The sequence below is a fragment of the Petaurus breviceps genome, unplaced genomic scaffold, assembly GCF_028583685.1.
Source record: "Petaurus breviceps papuanus isolate PSGF00001 unplaced genomic scaffold, PetGlider_PUasm1.0 90778, whole genome shotgun sequence".
Taxonomy (NCBI): domain Eukaryota; kingdom Metazoa; phylum Chordata; class Mammalia; order Diprotodontia; family Petauridae; genus Petaurus; species Petaurus breviceps.
Genome location: NW_027187343.1, coordinates 1,835,847 through 1,855,564, shown reverse-complemented (window position 1 = coordinate 1,855,564; position 19,718 = coordinate 1,835,847). Strand labels below are relative to the sequence as shown.

Sequence of the window (19,718 nt, the reverse complement as noted above, 5' to 3'; positions counted from 1 at the left end):
ATTGGTCCCCTCTCATTTTTTGATACTGTTAATTTGATATTATTTTTTTTTCCCCATCAAGTTAATGACTGATTTATCTTCTTTATTGCTTTTGGCATAAGACCAGCTTCTAGTTTTATTTATTAGTTCAATGGTTTTTTTTACTTTCAATTTTATTAATTTTTCCTTTGATTTTTAGAATTTTCAATTTGGTGTTTAATTGGGGATTTTTAATTTGTTCTTTTTTCTAGTTTATTTAGTTGTATACCCAGTTCCTTTCTCTGTTTTATTGCTGTAAGCATTTATAGATATAATTTTTTCCTATGTATGTTTGCTGTATCCCATAAATTTAAGTATATTATAATCTCATTGTCTTTAATGAAATTATTGATTTTTTTCTGTAATTTGTTATTTGACCCACTCATTCTTTAGAATTATTTAGTTTTCTATTTTAAATGTATGTTTACACAGCTCTTTATTGAATGTAATTTTCATTGCATTATTATATGAAAAGAATGTATTTAATATTTCTGCTTTTTTGGAATTGGTTGTGAGGTTTCTAATGCCCTAATACATGGTTAGTTTTTGTGTAGGTGTCATGGATTGCTGAGAAAAATATATATTAATTTCTATTCCTATTCAGTTTTCTTCAGAGGTCTATCATATCTAACTTTACTAAAATTCTCATCATCTCCTTAACTTCTTGAGGAATGGAGAGAAGCCAGGAAGTTGCCTGAGGTCTTCCCTCAGAAACAACATTAAATCAAGCCTCTAAGTGGATTCTGGAATGACAGAACCTACAAAATGACAGAATGAAACAGTTTTCCATCTCAAGATAGCTTAGAAGGACCTCAGGAAAGGTCTGTCTCAGTTGGGAAAGAGGGGAGTGCAACCCAACACAGATGGTGTCTGGGCAAGCCAGCGGGAGACTCTTAGCCATAGCACAGATCAGCAACCAAGGCCCCTTGGACCTGGCTTATCAGGCTGTTGGCACAGCAGGCCAGCTGTGAGGCCTCTAGCCCCAGTGCAGAGGCCAGTTGCCAGCCCTGGAACCCAGGTAACAACAGGCTGGACTAGGCCAGGTCTTCCCAGCACAGTAAACAAACTTTCAGCACCTGACACCCCAGCACATAAATCCAATAACCAGGCCCCTGTCCCCCAGTACATAAATCTTGGGACAATGCCCCCTATGCCACAGGAGCAGAGCTCAAATTTAAAAGCCACAAAATGGGGCGGCTAGGTGGTGCAGTGACTAGAGCACTGTGTGACCTTGAGCAAGTCACTTAACCCAATTGCCCTACCTTACCCCCTCCAAAAAGGAAAAAAAAAAGCCACAAAATAGGCAAGAAATGAGAATGTTACTATGATGACAAGGAAGATCAAAACACCAACTCAGAAGAGGACAACATTGTCAAAATATCTACATGTGAAACCTCAAAGGGAAATATGAATTGGTCTCAAGAACAAAGGCATTCTTAGAAGAGCTTAGGAAGAATTTTAAAAGTCAAATAAGAGAGGGAGAAAAAAAATTGGGAAAAGAAATGAGAGAGTCAGCAACTTGGAAAAGGACAAAAATTGAAGAAAGCAGTTTGTTAAAAAATACAGTTGACCAAAGGGGTGAAAAACCACTGAAGAAAACAACTCCTTAAAAAGGAGGAATAGCTAATGGAAGAGGAGGTACAAAAACTAACTCAAGAAAATAATTCCTTAAAAATTAGAATTATAGATGGCGCAGTGAAATAGATCGTTTGGCTCTGGACTCAGGAGGATCTGAGTTCAAATCCAGCCTCAGACACTTAACACTTACTAGCCATGTGAACTTGGGCAAGGCATTTAACCCCAATTGTCCTGCCCTCCCTCTTCCAAAAAGCAAAAGGATAAAAAAATTAGAATTGGACAGGTTGAAGCTAATGACTCTATGAGACATCAAGAATCAGCTTTGAATATGATTTTCTAGAAGGCAGAGGAGTTTGGATTACAACCAAGAATCAGCTACCCAGCAGAATTTAGCATAATATTTCAGGGGAGAAGATGGTCATTCAGTGAAGTAAAGGACTTTCAAACTTCCCTGATGAAAAGACCAGAGCTGAACAGAAAATTTGATCTTCAAGTTCAAGACTCAAGAGAAACATAACAAGGGAAACAGGAAAGAAAAAAAAATCTTGAATAAGTTTAAACTGTTTGCACAGGAAGATGATACTTGTAACTCTTCAGAATTATATTTTTATTGGGTCAGTTAGAAAGGGTACACATAGACAGATGGTGTGGGTATATGTTGACTTTGTGATGATATAAAAAAAGGGTGAAAAAAGGATTATACTGGGAGAAGAGGAAAGGGAGAGACAGAATAAGGTAAATTAGGTCACATGAACAGGCACAAGAGACCTATTACAGTAGAGACTAGTAATTAGATAAGATACCAAAGAACCTAGGGCATGCAGCCAAAGCATTTGTTAGGGGAAATTTTATATCTGTAAATGCTTACAGGAATAAAATAGAGAAAGAAGAGATAAATGAATTTTGCATGCAACTAAAAAAGCTAGGAAAAAACAAATAAAAAATTCTCAAATACCAAATTAGAAATTCTGAAAATGAAAGGATAGATTAAAAAAGTAGGAAAGCTATTGAACTAATAAAACTAAGAGCTGGTTTTATGAAAAAAATGCAATAAAAGATATACTTTTGTTCAATTTGATAGAAAAAGAAGAAAACCAAATTAATAGTATTAAAAATGAAAAGGATGATTCACCACCAATGAAGAGGAAATTAAAGTAATATTTAGGAGCTATTTTGACCAACTATATGCCAGTAAATCTGGCAGTCTAAGTGAAATGGATGAATATTTACAAAACTGTAAATTGCCCAGATTAACAGAAGAAGAAAAAAAAATGTTTAACCCATTTTAGAAGAAGAAATTTAACAAGACATCAGTGAACTCCCTAAGAAAAAAATCTTTTGAGGTAGATGAATTCACAAGTGAATTCTACCAAACATTTAAAGAACAATTAATTCCAGTACTATGCAAACTATTTAGAAAAATGGGGGTAGAAATTCTACCAAATTCTTTTTATGAAACAAATATGGTGCTCATACCTAAACCAGGAAGAGCCAAAACAGAGAAAGAAAATTATACACCAGTTTTCCTAATGATGCAGTTTCCCTAATTGATGCAAAAATTTTAAATAAAATTGATGATTATAGCAATTTATCACCAGGATAATACATTGTGACCAGTTGAGATTCATACCAGTAATACAGAACTGGTTTAGTATTAGGAAAACTATCACATAATTGACCATGTCAGTAACAAAACTAACAGCAATTACATTATTTCTGCATCTCATTAGATGCAGAAAAAGCTTTTGAGAGAATACAGCAATCCATTCCTATTAAAAACATTAGGGAGCATAGGAATAAATGGAGTTTTCCTTAAAATAATCAGTATGTATCTAAAACCAGGAATCTGTAATCTAAAACCATTATCTGTAATGGGGATAAACTAGAACAAAGGTTTCCAAACTTATTTGGCCTCCTGACCACTTAAAAAAAATAAAATTACTCAGCATCCCTCTGGAAATCTATTTTCTTTAACCTTTTAACAGTTTTTTTTTGTAAAAAAAAAATTACATCATTTCAATAAATATGAATTAAAAAAATATACATCTTAAATTTAAGAATTTATTTAAATTTGTGGGGTTTTTCCTGTATTGAAATTTTGATATCACAATATTGCATCACCTAATCATATTGTATCATATTTGTAAACATGTCATATGCCGCAGTGAGTGTAAGAGTAAGGGCGCCGGCCCTGGAGTTGGGAGGACCCGGGATCGGTTCTGGCCTCAGATACTTAACATCCATACAAAAAAACTAGCCGTGTAACCTTGGGCAGTTACTTAACCTCAATTGTCCTCCAAAAGGCAAAAAAAAATTTTTTTTATTAAGTGCCTAGTATGTGCCAGGTACTGTGCTAAGTGCTGGGGGATACAAAAAGTGACAAAAGACAGTCCCTGTCCTCAAAGAGCTTCTGTCTCATGGGGGAGACAACTTGCAAACATATGTACACATACATATATCTATAGCTAGGTCTATATCTATATATCATATCTCTATATATCAAATTATAAATAGGAAAAAAATTAATGAAGGGAAGGCATTAGAACTAAGAGGGGTTACAGAAGGCTTCTGGTTGAAGGTGGTATTTTAACTGGGACTTGAAGGAAACCAAAGAGGTCAGTAGTTGGAACAGAGAAGAGAAAATATTCCAGGTTTAGAGGACAGCCAGAGGATCTTCTTTGGGGAACAACTAAGAGGCCAATTTCACTGGTTCACAGTACATGTTGATGTACTTCCTTTTCCGTATTATTTTTCTTAGAGGTCTTTCCTCAAGAGTTTTTATTCTATTTTAAAAATCCATTCTTTAATCTCTTCTAGGTACTTGTGTATTCATTGTGGAAAATACATTATTTTTTTCCCTTTGAATCTCTGCTTGCAGTTGTTAATACTAGATTTTTAGACGTTACTGTATCTATAGTAAGCTTTTAGAAGTTGATGTCTTCTGCTTGCTCATTTCCTACCTTAGGTCCTTAACTGGGGTTTAGTGCTAAGGGCAGACTCTGTACCCTCCTAAACTTTTTGGGATTATTGACTCTACTTGTTCTTGACTAGGCTACCTAGGCTCCTACTGAAAACTCTGCAGCCCATGATTCCTTCACTCTAAAAGCAGCAATAAATAGATTTTATTCTCTTCTCTCCCCTCACCTACCCCATAAAAAAAAAATCTTAGATTTTCAGAGTACTGTATCTTCAAGGCTTATGGTATTTCAGGAAAGACCGCTAGGGTCTTTGGAGATTCTAGACTTGAGGTATACTGGTCTGAATGCTACTGCTCCCCAATGTGTCTCTGCTTTCTCTTTGGCTTCAGTGGTTTACACTTTGGGTTTTTGTCCACCCTTGAGAATTTCTTGGTGGAACTCTGTGTTTTTGCTGCATCTGATGGCATTGTAGGCTATAAGTTTCATATTAGCTTTCTCCAGCACTGACATTTCTGGTGGTTTCCTTTTCAATATAGCCCTTGGGTTTCTGGCTTATTTTTTGTGCATTTCTTAGGTGGTTCAAGGCACTTAATGTGTTTTCTCATTTGATTTTTTTTTATCATTATTTTTTCTGGTTCTTTTTTAGATTTTTGCAGGAATAGGTATGTGGAGAATATGTGTATATCCATATAAATATATGCAGTATGTATGTGTATGCATATACACATGTGCATATAAAGAAAATGCTTTTATATGCCCATGCTTTAAGGTTTTTAGAATGTTATACTTTGTCAAAGGTATTAAAATATAATTATGTACTTAAAATATAATTATGTGAATTTTTTAAAAATGTGATTAATGGCAATTTACTTTTATTGGTTAAAGTTATCTATGAAATTATTATAGTCTTTGTCTGTGACCTTTCTTCTTTCCATAGTCCATTTTTTGTTATCAGTATTGTATATTTGCATCTTTGTAACAGTTTTGATACAGTTGAGTAAATTGGTGTATGCAACTTTTACACAGTAGAAATTGCTCTCACATCAGTAATGTGTTGTTTCCATTCTCAGAAAATTTAATCAGTTTTACTTATGATAATTTTATTTTATATTTGTGATGTGTAGCTCCTACTGAATTATTTCTTTTAATAAAATAGTTGTATAGGCAGAAGCAGTTTAGGTGTTCTACAAGTCTTTAGCCCCTCCCTGATCTGTATTTTCCAACTTAATTCTTTCTCTTTTATATTCCCATCTTGACATTGAAGTCATGATTATAAAGGTATATGTTGAATTAATTTGGAAGATCTTAATGGATTTTTCATAGAATTTCTCTCCTTTATCCTCTACTGTAGATGTTGGTAAATAAACTTTTCACACAACTTGGTTCCATCATATTTTTCTAGCTTCATTGATCATTACTTCTTGTCCTGTACTCTGTAACAATCAAATTGACCTTTCCATTCTTTACACCTGACACTCAGTTTACCCTCCCCAAACCTTTTAAGTAGTAGTCCGCTGTGCTTAGATATCACTCCTTCCTCAGCTCTGCTTCACAGAATCCTTATTTTCCTTTAAAAAACATAACTTAAATGTCACATTCTACATGGAGTCTTTCCTGATCCTCCCCCACTTCTCAAATTGCTTTAGTGTCCCTTCTTCCAAACTGTTTTGTGTAGTGATTTGTACTTATTCTGCATATACTTAGGTATATACTTGTTGTCTTGTTCATTAGAATATGTCAGGAGAAAGGATTGTTTAATTCTTTATACTTATATTCCCAGCACCTAACACAGTACCTTGCAAATAGGTGTTTGAAAATTTTTTGTTAATTGGCTGTTAGGCTACAGTTATTTTCATAGTAGTGTTTTTGCAAATACTTAGGAGCGCTGCGGTACAAGATTCAGTGAAATGTTATTTCTTATTGCTCTCAAATGCACAATAAACTCCACTCTACTGTTTTGAACCATAATAAATAAATAATAAACAAATAATAATATTACTAGTAATATTAATTTATTGTATTTCTATTTTTAATTAAAAATTAATTTATTAATTAATCCTTTATTAATAAAAGGAAGTTTCAACTTCCTTTGTTTTTCTCATTTCATTTATAACAAGAGTCAAGACTGATTTTATTTAGTTCCTCTAGTATTATTTCTACTCTTTAGTCATTAGGCAAAGGTCTCATGACTGTACCCTAAATTAAAGTTTAAATGTGATCTAATAAATTAACAACTATGTCATTCTTATTACCCTCTACCCTCTTCTACCCTTTACCTCCCCCCCATTCTGCTATCAGTGAAGAAGCATAAGGTATAAGCCTTGATATCCATTTTGTTATTTTTCTTTATTTATTTGTTGCTGTTACCAGTAATCACCAAGAGACTTGGCTACTAATGAAGTAGCTAGGCTTAGCTTAGCCTGACCCTTGGAAACACTGTGTGGATGTTTAGAGAAGAAAGTATATATACCAAGTCTTAGAAAACACATGATATATGCAGTGATAGAATTTTAAGAACTAGAAGGGATCTTAGAGGTGACATTTTGACTTTCTCCTTTTATTGAGGTCCTGAGAAGACAAATGATTTACCCAAGGACACATTGCAGGTTTGTGGTTGAAGTAAGCTTAATACTTGATCATGATAATGGCGCTAAGACTCTTAAGATTTATAAAACCCTTTCGTGATCACATCCTTGTAAAAATCATGTAGTGCAGATGTTAATATTGTCATTTTTACATATAGGTTAAATTATTACTTGGCTCATATCTTTCAAGAACTTGAACTCAAACTTGGGTCTTCAAATTCTAGTGTTCTTTTCTATATATTCTTACTCATTCATATGTGAATGTAAATGCATGAATGATTCTGTATTTATTTTATTTCCAGATGGGTATGTTGACGAGTATTTGTATTGCAGGAGATAGATGGGTATAAATCTTGCCATTTAAAGGTGTTTTTTTGGAGTCTAATAAATTCGAGATATCTAATTTACAGTCTTCTGAAAGGAATGTCTGTGCTTTAATAGCCAACTGAAAATTGTCCATTTTTTGTAGGATGTGAAGAATTAGAATTTTTTTTGTTTACTTTGTATCAATTGAAAAAATGCCATCTTCATTAAACATGCTTATTTTGGCTACTGGTGTTTCCAGTTAAATTTGTTAGAAATTTATTGTTCATATTTAGTTTTTTTAATATTGTAAATTTTGGTTGAAGCCCAGGTTGTAATAGAAATTACTTGATGTAAAAGCAAAATATCAGGAAACCTAGAAGAGATACTTTTATTAATGCCTACTTTCCAAATAGTAACAGTAAATGCAGTACCTTTCCCCTCAGAAATATTTCTACTCTCTGAGTAATATAGTCTAGCATTATACTTTTTTGACTGTCAGAAATATAAAATCCTAGAACCTCTCCAAGACTAAAAGTTTAGGGATATTCTGCTTGTTTCCAGTTATGTAAGGAAAATGACTACCCAAGGTATATATTTTCACGTTTTAAAAAATAATATTTTATTTTTCCCAATTACATGTACAAACTTTTTTTCTTTATGTTTTAAGTTCCAAATTCTATGCCTCCTTCCCTTTCCTGCTCCATTCCTGAGATGGTAAGCAATCTGCTATAGATTATACATGTATAAGCATGTAAAATATATTTACATATTAGTTATTTTGTGGAAGAAAGTTCAAAACAGAAAGTGAAAAATGGTATTCTTCAGAACTGTATTTAGATACCATCAGTTTTTTCTTTAAAGGTGGATAGCATTTTAAATCACGAGTCCTTTGGGATTTCTTGGATCATTGCTGAGAATAGCTAAGTCATTTACAATTCTGTATTTTCATATTTTTAAAGTCCATCCTTTATCTTTTTTCCTAGGTGGCAGTTGTAAAACTAAAAAATGCCGATAAAGTGTTTGCCATGAAAATACTGAATAAATGGGAAATGCTGAAAAGAGCAGAGGTAAGATTCCAAATATTTGAATCTTAGTCTTAGAAATTTTTTTTAGATGTTGACTTTTTAAATAAAGATGGGTGATTATAAAATAATGAAAACCAATATTTATTTGTAATAGAATTTTGATTAAAAATGTACTGCTGCTACAGACATGTAGTCTTTGTTTTTTACCTCTGGACCCTTTGCAGCTGTATTTGTTGATTTCGTTTTATGCTTATATGATTCCTATCTGCTGATGTACCATATAGACTTCACCATCAAGCTCAGTCACTTCCTTTTTTTTTTAGCTGCCTGATGTTGCTAGCAGGAGTTATGAGACTATCCTTACAAGACCTCTGCAGTTTTATGTTATTTACTACCAGTTGGTCTGTCAGTGTGAAATTGCATTCCTTTCATTAATTTCTTCTAAGTTCTTGAGCAAAGCAGAATTGAAACAGTTCAAAGGAAATGCAGGATGCGCAAATTTAGAGAATCCATGCCAAATGTTCACACAGACTATTTGTGCCCGACCTGTGGTAGAGCATTCTGAGCTCGTATTAGTCTGATCAGCCACAGTTGGACACATTGAAACTTGACTTTAGCATAGTGATGTCATTTTGGTCCTCTTTGAGAACGAAGGACAATGACCAACCATATTCCTAGTGTTGTTTGTTACAATTTATTCATTTCACATAGTCCCTGGCCCTCATCCTACATCCCTTCTTCTGAGCTGATAGTCAAGTCTCCTACTTTATGAGGGAGATTGAAGCATTAATGCTAGATCTTCTATTTCTTTCCACTATACCACAAAACCAACTCTAAGACAAATACAAATTTAGAGCAACTCTGAAGTTCCATCTCACCACATGTACCAGATTGGTAAAAGTGACAAAAAAGGGAAAATGACAGTTGTTGGAGAGAATGTAGGAGGACAGGAATACTCATAAATTGTTGTTGATGGAGCTATGAATTAGTTCACTTATTCTGGAAAACAGTTTGGAACTGTGCTTCTAAAATTGCTAAACTCTACATCCCCTCTGAGATATCATTACTAGGCCTATAATCTCAAAGAGATTAAAAACAGAGGAAAGGACCAGTTTGTAAAAAAAAAAAATGTATCTCTATCTCTCTGTCTCTATCTATCTGTCTCTATCTATCTAGAGTACTTTTTTTTTGTAGTGGCAATCCCTGGAAGATAAAGACAACAACTGAACAGTAACTGAACAAAGTTTTGTTTAGTTTAGGCAACTAGGCAGTGCAGTCAGGTGCTGGGCCAAGTCAGAAAAACTTGAGTCCAAATTCACCCTTAGATAGCTTTGTGATCCTGGGCAAGTCATTTAACCTCTGTCTGCCTAAGTCTTCTCAGTTGTAAAATGTGGATCATAATAACACCCTCCTCTCAGGGTTGTTGTGAGGATAAAATGAGGCAATATTTTTAAAGTGCTTTACAGACCTTAAAATGCTACATAAATGTTAGACATTACTATTACTAGTAATAAGAAATTATTTTTTATGACTATAATGGAGTATTAGGAGTAAAGGAATGGTTTTGGAGAGACCTGGAAAGACTGGTATGATATAATAAATGGAAAAGTGAGTAGAACCAAGAAAATAGTTTATTCAACAGCAAGGTAAAGCAAAACAACTTTAAAAATTTGAGAATGCTGATTGACCAACCATGTTTGTAAAGAAAGGATGTTAAAGCAAGCTATGTACCTCTTGACAGAAAAGTCATGAACTCAGAAGCAAAATGAGACATAAAATCTTTGGACAATGTGGATCTGAGTGTGGATTTTTATTTTGCTTATTTCTGTGCATATTTGTTACAGCAATTCTAATTAGATTGTAAGCTCCTTGAGGGCAGAGATTGTGTTTTGGCTTCTTTTGTATCCTCAGTGCTTAGCGCAGTGTTTGACATATAGAGGGCGCTTAATAAATATTAATTGAATTGACTTTTTGGCCTCCCCTTTTCCCACAATGTATGGGACAGTCAGGGATGGAAAATAGGGATATAGTAGCCAAAAACAAAAAAGAAAAGTACATTTTAAATAATGCATAAGAGGGAATGAAGAGAAAAGGCCAGAAAGAATAGTAGATTAGTAGAGCATCTTTGAAAATTACAAGTTGGATTTATTATATAAGAAATATATATCCAAATAGAAAGAAAATTGTATACAGTAGAGGCCTACAGTTTCATGTACAATCATCTTTTTCTGCTCTGTCATGTGTAAGGAAATGCTCGTTTAATCTGGTGTTTTAAGTTCAGAATAAAAAATAAATGAAAAATTTATTCTAATAATTATTGCTGTATCATTATACTTAATATGTATATGGCATTTTAAGCTTTGCAAAGTATTTTCCACGTGTTATATTACTTGATTCTCATGACGGCCCTGGAAGGTGGTTACTGTATTATTTCGTGTAGCTAATAAGGAAGATGAGGATGAGAGAGGTTAACTGACTTGTCCAAGAATCATGCATTCAGTAAATGTCCGAGTTGGGATTCCAGTGCATATTTTTCTGATTAAACTCTGGTGTTCTATGTTTATGTTTCATGTTTCTAAAGTGCCTCCCATGACACTATCGTTATTTGCCTTCCAAGTAAAACTTTACTCAGGTTTTAGGTGGTGATGTAGTTCTTCTTAACAGAAAGCATGCCCTTTATCTCCTCAATTTTGGAACCCTTTTCTTTTGATCATTTGAGTTTTCTATTTCTTCTTCTCTACTGACTTCTTCCATGTGTGTGTGTGTGTTTGTGTGTGTGTATTTGTATGAATGACTACATATACATGCTTTGTTGTACCCACTCTTAATAGCATTTCATGCATTTTCAGAAAATTCTTTCTTAAGCTTTTTGTCCACATTAACTATTGTCTCATATCTCTTCTTCTTAAGGCTCAGGTCCTTAAGAAAACATCTACAATCATGTTTCTACTTACCTTTTTTTTTCACTCTCTGTTCTGTCCAGAGTTATCCAAAGATCTTTTAATTGTTAAATCTAATAACATTTTCTCAATTGTCATCCTGGACCTCTCTGCAGCCTTTGATACTTGCAGCCATCCCCTCTTTTGGATATTCTTTTCTTTTTAGGTTTTCTGGACACTACTCTATCCTGGTTCTTCTGCCTTTCTGACTGCTTCTTCTGTGTTATCATTTCTGGATTTTCATTAAGGTCATGCCCACTAACTGGGAATCCTTCACTTTTCTTTTCTGAACCTTCTCTTCTCATTCTATACAATTTCCCTTGGTTATCTTATCAGCTCTCTTGGAATAGTTATCATCTCTATGCTGATGATTCTCTTTTCTACTTGTTTAGCTCTAAACTCTCTCTTTACTTCCATTTGCCTATTAGTCATTTTGAATGGGATGTCCCATAGACATCTTAAACTCAACACCTCCAAAAATGAAGTCATCTTTCTCCCAAAGCCTCTTCTTTCTTTCCTCTTGTTTTCTACAGAACATGTTTAACTCTTCACTTTCTCTCACCCTCCATATCCAATCTATTGTTAGAGCTTCTTGAGTCTTTCTTTATAATGTTTCTTGTATATGCTTCCTTCTTTCTAGTACTATTTCAGACCATTTTCACTTGATGTATGGATTATCCTCGTAGTCTACTGATTAAGATTCCGTTACAAGGTTTTCCCCATCCACTCTGCTGTCAAAAGGATCTTCCAAAGTATATGTCTGACCTTGTCACCCCACTGCTTTCACTCAGTAAACGCTTAGTGGCTTCCTTTCTCCTCTAGGATCAGACTCAGTATCCTGACTAGGAACTTTTGCTGGCTGTCCCTAATACTTTTTCTTCATTTCCATCTCCATGGTTTCCTTCAAGTCCCTACCAAAATCCCACCTTCAACAAGATGATCTCTTTTATTGATACTGCTTACCTTTGTGTTCAATATCTATAGTTTATTTTTTTTTCAAGTGCTTTATTAACTTCTGATTTACATCATTCATTTCTGCCAGATTTTGAGTCACAAATTTTCTCCCCGTTTTTCCCCTACCCACCGCCCCAAAATAGCTGTACCACAGGATATCCCCTCCTCCAATCTGCTCTCTCCCATATTTTCTCCCATACCCCTTTCAACTTTTCCAGTGGATCTCTATGCCCCAGTGTCTGTATATCTTATTTCCCAATTACATGTAAAATAGTATTAATAATAGTATATGTATATATATATATACATACATATATATATTATATATACCTATATTTGAATATTTGATTTTAAAACTTTGAATTCCAGATTCATTCCCTTCCTTCCTTGTCACCCACCCTTACTGGGAAGATAAGCAGTTCAGTATAGGTTGTACATGTGTGGCTAATGCAAAACAATAACATAGTAGATATATTGTAAAAGACTGACTATATTTCCCTCCCTCCTATCCCACCTGCCACTTGTTCTGTTCTCTACTTTGATCTCGTCCCTTTTCAAAAATGGGTGCTTCCAACTTCCCTCCCCCCCAGCCTGCCCTCCCTACCATCATTCCCCCTCTCATCCCCTTCCCCCCTACTCTTCCGGAGGGTGAGATACCCTATTTAGTGTGTATTTCATTCCCTCCTCAAGCCAGATTCAATGGGAATAAGGTTGACCCATTCCCTTTTGCCTTCCTATTCTTCCCCTCCATTGTAACCATTTTCCCTTGCCTCTTCTATATGAGATAGTTTAACCCCAATCTGTCTCTCCCCATCTCTTCTCATTATATTCCTCTCTCACCTCTTAATTTCACCTTTTACATATCATCCCTTCCTGTTGAATTGGTCCTGTGCCCTCTATCCATGTATACCTGTAAACATATATGCACACATTCACATATGTATTGATATGTCCATATATAAACATCTATATATTTCTATTCCCTTCAACTACTGAGAAAAGTTTCATAAGTTACAGTTATTATTTTTCTTTGTAGGAATGTTAATAGTTCAACTTTGATAAGTTTCTTATGATTTCTCTTCCCTGTTTACCTGTTATCCTTCTCTTGCTTCTTGTATCTGAATGTCAGATTTTCTATTCAACTCTGGTTTTTTCATCAAGAATGCTTGAAAGTCCTCTATTCCACTGAATGACCATATTTTCCCCTGAAACATGATACTCAGTTTTGCTGGGTAGGTGCCCCTTGGTTTTAATCCCAGCTCCTTTGCCTTCCAGAATATCATATTCCAAGCCCTTCGATCCCTCAGTGTAGAAGCTGCCAGATCCTGGGTTATCCTGATTGTGTTTCCCCAATATTCAAATTGTTTCTTCCTGGCTGCTTGTAATATTCTTTCCTTAATCTGGGAATTCCGGAACCTGGCTATAATATTCCTAGGAGTTTTCTTTTTGGGATCTTTTTCAGGAGGTGATCGGTGGATTCTTTCAACCTCTATTTTGCCCTCTGGTTCTAAAACATCAGGGCAGTTTTCTTTGAGAACTTCCTGGAGGATGATTTCTAGGTTCTTACATTGATCATGGCTTTCAGGTAGTCCAATAATTTTTAAATTCTCTCTCCTGGATCTATTTTCCAGGTCAGTGGTTTTTCCCATGAGATATTTCACATTGCCTTCTATTCTTTCATTTGTTTGGATCTGTTTAACGGCATCTTGATTTCTCATAAAGTCATTAGCTTCCATTTGCTCCAATCTAATTCTTAGGAATGAATCTCTTCAGTGAGCTTTGGAGATTCTTTTTCCATCTGGCAAATTCACCTTTTTAAGGCGTTCTTCTCCTTGTTGCCTTTTTGAGCCTCTTTTGCCATTTGAGTCAGTCTGTTTTTTAAGGTGTGATTTTCCTCAGTCAGGCTGTTGACTCTAATTTCATAATTTTCTTGCATTGTTCTCATTTATCTTCCCAATTTTTCCTCCACTTCTCTTATCTTCTTCTTAAGGTCCTCTATGGCCTGTAACCAACTCGTATTTTCCTTTGAAGCTTTTGGTGCAGGAGTTCTGACTTCACTGTCTTCCTCCTGTTCCATGCTTTGCTCCTTTTGGTCCCCAAAATAGGAGTGTAATGTTGGAATCTTCTGTCTGCTTTGTTTCCTTTGCCTGGTCATGTTGCCCCTCAGTCACTTGACCCCTGGGCTTTTTGCCACAGTAGGACCACCAGACAGGGGAGCTTTCGTCCCAAACGCTGGAGTTTTCTCAGCTGCTGGAGGTGTTAGATGGGTGCTTTCTCTGAGGTCTCCACATGCTCTGGCAAGCTGGACACACATCCCAGGACCTTGACCCTAGACTGCAATCCAGATCCAAGAAGGTTAAAGCAAGAGAGATTACCCCTCAAACTGGTGCTTGGTCCCCCTACACTCTGCAGGCCAGGAGCTGAAGCTGCCAGGTGCTGCTGGCTGGCTGTGCTGGCATCTCAGCAGCTTCTTGCCCCGGGGGGCAAAAGCCACGCACCACCACCTACTGGGTCCCAAAGTCCAGACTGCACTGACCTCTCACTTTGTCCTTTGCATCTATGTGTTGATAATTCTGGAAAGGGCCACAGCTGCTGGTGATCTGGAGTCCCTCAGGCCAGGGGCTGGTCAGGCCCGCCCTGGGGCTAAAGCCTTGGGGTGGGGCTGGGCTCTGCTCCCAGAGCGCTATGCTGGCCAATTGCCCGCTGGCCTGCCGGGCTGTCCTCAGTGGGAAGTTAGCTTCTCTGTGTCATTTTGTGTGTCCTGCAGCTCCAAAGTTTTAGAGTCCCCTTTTTACATGGATTGGGGAGTGGGAAGCTGGAGCCGCGGGCGGTCCTGCTTCTACTCCGCCATCTTGGCTCCGCCCCCACAAAACATATTTCTGCAGTTTATCATATAACTAGTTTGTGTATGTGAGGGCTGGAAGTATCTTTTGCCATTCTTTGTATCCCCAGAATTTAACCCAGTGCATGACACATACTAGGCACTTAAGCAATGCTTTTTGACTGATTATTTTGATTTCCTCTATTTCTTGTTTAGATCTTAAATGTTCTTAATCTTTCTCAGTAAGCAAAAGCAATGATTTTATTTTCTTCTAATTTATTTGTAATGCATTCTTTTATATTTAGACCATATATCCATTTTTACTCTAAAGTGAAATATGGTATTAGATGATATGTAAACATACACACAAGCACATGCATACACATGTACATACATAGCTGCTTTTTTTTTTTTTTGGCTTTTTGGAGGAGGGAAGGCAGGGCAGTTGGGGTTAAGTGACTTGCCCAAGGTCACACGGCTAGTAAGTGTTAAGTGTCTGAGGTCAAATTTGAACTCAGGTCCTCCTGACTCCAGGGCTGGTGCTCTGTTCACTGTGCCACTTAGCTGCCCCTGCAGGGCTCATTCTTACTCTAAAAGGAGGTGACAGGTGTTTTTTGAAATTGTGGAAAATTGTGGAAATTTTGGAATCATGCTTGTCATACATTGATCAGCATTCCTAAGTCAAAATTATTTTTTCTTCACAATATTATTGTTATTGTATAATTTTTTCTGTGGTTGCTGTTCATTTTCTTTCTGTATGAGTTCATACAAATCTTCCCTGATTTCTCTGAAACCATTCCCTTCATCATTTCTTATAATGCAGTAGTTATCCATCACATTTTATATAATTTGTTTAGCAGTTCTGTAGTTGAAGGTTACTCCCTCAAATTTTCATTCTTTACCTCCACAAAAAGAGCTATGAATATTTTTCATGTATCATTAGAGTTTGTTTTGCTTAGGACAAACTCCTCCCTTAACATATCTTCCAAATAACTTTTTCTTCTCTCTTTTTTCTAAAATTTTGATGGTGGGATACTCCTTTTGTTTGCTCATTCTTCCAGCCTACTTCTTGACTTAGGACATAATGTTAAGACTGAGCTCTGTGTGTTCCTGGATAGAAGGACTAATCTGATTTTAGTTTCTTTTTCTTGGGGTATTGAATGTTAGATTATTCCAGGACCACAATGACTGCTCAGGTTGGGGACATGTAAACTTTCAGTACTCCCAAAGTTGTTGAATCGAGGGCAAAATGTGTATTAGTATGCTCTTGCTCTGAATTCTTGACCTGGTTTTGGGTCTGTGACACAATAGATTGCTGTTGGGCTCAGCCCTTGTCAGCCATCTGAGAAGCTCTGCTGCTTCAGAGTGACTAAGTTCTGGCTCCTACCTGGTCAGGGATTCCTCTTTAGGCTTTAGCCTGGGCTAGAAGGAAGGATTAGAACTCTACTTTGCTATTAGGGTTCCAGCAACATCATTGCATCTTACTTCTGTATTTAATCCCCCTCTAGACCTACCCAACTGTGGCTAGTGACCACTGTCTCCCCAGGAACTTTACTTCTGTGCACAGGTCCTCTTCTTAGTCAGCACTGGTTCATTGACACAGATTTGGGTAGTGGGTGATAGTTGTTACCTGTTCCCATTTCATGCCCTGGGGTAGATCTGGGACCTCATCTTGCCATGATGTACAGACTCCCTGCACGAGAGTGCTCCACTCAGCCACCCCTAGCCAAACTTTCCTCCCAGTGTCTAGAGACTTTGAATTTTTACCTATGCTGACCTTGGTTAGAAAGAGAAGCTACTGTGACTTTTCTTGGATTTTACTTTTGTGATTCATTCTAGTGCATTTTTTAAAAGATTTGTTTGAAGGAGTTAGAAAGTAGACCAGGGGAAGCTAGGGTATACTTCTTAGTATTTTTCTACCACCTTGGCTCTGCCTCCTACATTTTGTTCTTCTAAGGGAATATTGATTATATGTATAGGTGAAGGAGGAGGAGGAGGAGGCAGCATATGCTCTAAAATAAGAGGACTGATGAATCAGTGTCCTAGAAGTAGGCAGCTGGGGAGTTATGGTTAAGGATGTAGATGAATGAATTAGTTTGGTAAGGATGAGGGCTGTTTCAGCCTTTAAGTGTAAAGCTAATGGCAAAAATTATAGAGACATTGTTGATTGATGATGGTTGTGGTGGAGGGGAAATGAGAGAACATTTTTTAAATGACCTTAGTTTTCTCAGTAAAATAAGTGAAGTTTCCTGCTTAGAGAGCAGTTTTGATAGTTGGGAGGAGAGGAGTTGAAGAGAAATGCATCAGCTACTGTGGGAAGTGGTAGAGAATAAATAAGAAAAGAATAAAATAGTTTCATTGTAGCTGTGAAGGGTTAAATATGGTTATATAACACAGTTTTACAAATGTGAATCCAGTCATTGAGGTCCCCCCCCCAATTTTTAAATTTATTTTTAGTTTTCAACATTCATTTCCACAAGATTTTGAGTTTGAAATTTTCTCCCCATCTCTCCCCTAACCCCCCCCCCAAAATGGCATGCATACTGATTACCCCATCCCCCTGTCTGCAACAAGGAACAAAGAACCATAGTCCCCCCCCCCCTTTTTCTCTTCCCCCCCTTTCCTGCTTACTTTCTTGTAGGGTAAGATGAATTTCTACACCCCATTGACTGTATTTCTTTGTTCCTTGTTGCATGTAAAAACATTTTTAACATTTTTTTAACATTTGTTTTTAAAACTTTTGAGTTCCACATTCTCACCCTTCTTCCTTCCTTACCCACCCACATTGAGAAGACAAGCAGTTCAGTAAAGGTTATACATATGTAGTTATATGAAACATTTACATAGTAGTCATATTGTGAAAGACTAACTATATTTCCCTCTATCCTATCCTGCCCCCCCATTTATTTTGTTTTCTCCTTTGACCCTGTCCCTTGCTTCTTCCCAATCCATACTCCCGTCTATTGTCCCCTCCTCTCTTACCTCTTTTTCCCTACTTTTCCTGTAGAGTAAGATACCCAATCGAGTGTGTATGATATTCTCTCCTTAAACCAAATCCAGTGGGTGTAAGGTTGACTCATTCCCTTTCACCTCCCTTCTCTTCTCCTCTGTTGTAACAACTTTCTCTTGTCTCTGTTATATTAGATAATTTACCCTATTCTATCTTTCCCTTTCTCCCAATGTATTCCTCCCTCTCACCCCTTAATTTTATTTTTTTAGATATCATCCCTTCATATTCAACTCACCCTGTTCTCTCTCGCTTTCTCTCTGTCTCTCCACATACACACACATATGCATATATGCATATACATACACATATATGTATATATATTCCCGTCAGCTATCCTAATCCTGAGAAAAGTCTCATGGGTTACAAATATCATCTTTCTATGTAGGAATGTAATCAGTTCAACTTTAAAAAGTCCCTTATGATATCTCTTTCCTCTGTACCTTTTCATCCTTCTCTTGATTCTTGTATTTGAAAGTCAAATTTTCTGTTCACCTCTTGTCTTTTCATTAAGAATGCTTGAAAGTCCTCTATTTCATTGAATATCTATTTTCTCCCCTGAAGCATTATACTCAGTTTTGCTGGGTAGGTGATTTTTGGTTCTAACCCTGGTTCCTTTGACCTCCAAAATATCATATTTCAAGCCTTCCAGTCCCTTAATGTAGAAGCTGTTAAATCTTGTGTTATCCTGATTGTGTTTCTACAGTACTTGAATTGTTTCTTTCTGGCTGCTTGCAATATTTTCTCCTTAACCTGGGAAATCTGGATTTTTGCTATAATATTTCTAGGACTTTTCTTTTTGGGATCTTTTTCAAGAGGTAATTGATGGATTCTTTCTATTTCTATTTTACTCTCTGGTTCTAGAGTATTAGGGCAGTTTTCTTTGGTAATTTCTTGAAAGATGTCTGGGATCTTTTTTTGATTATGGCTTTCAGGTAGCACAGTTTTTAAATTATTTCTCCTGGATCTCTTTTTCAGGTCAGTTGTTTTTCCAGTGAGAGATTTCACATTATCTTCCATTTTTTCATTCTTTTGGATCTCTTTTATAATATCTTGATTTCTCAGAAAGTCATTAGCTTCCATTTGTTTCATTATAATTTTTAAGAAATTATTTTCTTCAGTGAACTTTTGGACTTCCTTTTCCATTTGGCCATTTCTGTTTTTTTTTTTTAAGGCATTCTTCTCCTTATTGGCTTTTTGGGCCTCTTTTGCCATTTGAGTTAGTCTATTTTTTTAGGATGTTATTTTCTTCAGTATTTTTTTGGGGGGGGTTCTCCTTTAGCAAACTGTTGACTAGTTTTTCATGATTTTCTTGCATCACTCTCATTTCACTTCCCAATTTTTCCTTTACTTCTCTTACTTGATTTTCAAAATCTTTTCGAGCTCCTCCATGGCCTGCCACTAATTCTTTTTTTTTTTTTTTTGGAGGCTTTGGATGTAGGACTTTGTTGTCTTCTTCTGTCTGTATGTTTTGACCTTCTTTGTCACCAAAGAAAGTTTCTGTAGTCTGATTTTTTTCCTCTGCTCATTTTCCCAGCCAATTAATTGACTTTTGAGCTCTTTGGCA

The 19,718-nt window shown here is 36.1% G+C and overlaps 1 protein-coding gene across 4 annotated transcripts in view; it reads left to right on the top strand.

Annotated features, from left to right (window-relative positions):
• CDC42BPA (CDC42 binding protein kinase alpha) overlaps window positions 1-19,718 on the top strand; it is a 409,866-nt gene that overhangs the window by 133,230 nt on the left and 256,918 nt on the right. For all 4 annotated transcript variants that reach the window (XM_069069123.1, XM_069069124.1, XM_069069121.1 and 1 more), the window contains exon 3: window positions 8,389-8,472. In XM_069069123.1, coding sequence (XP_068925224.1) covers window positions 8,389-8,472 — 84 coding nt within the window. The remainder of the gene's footprint in view (window positions 1-8,388; window positions 8,473-19,718) is intronic.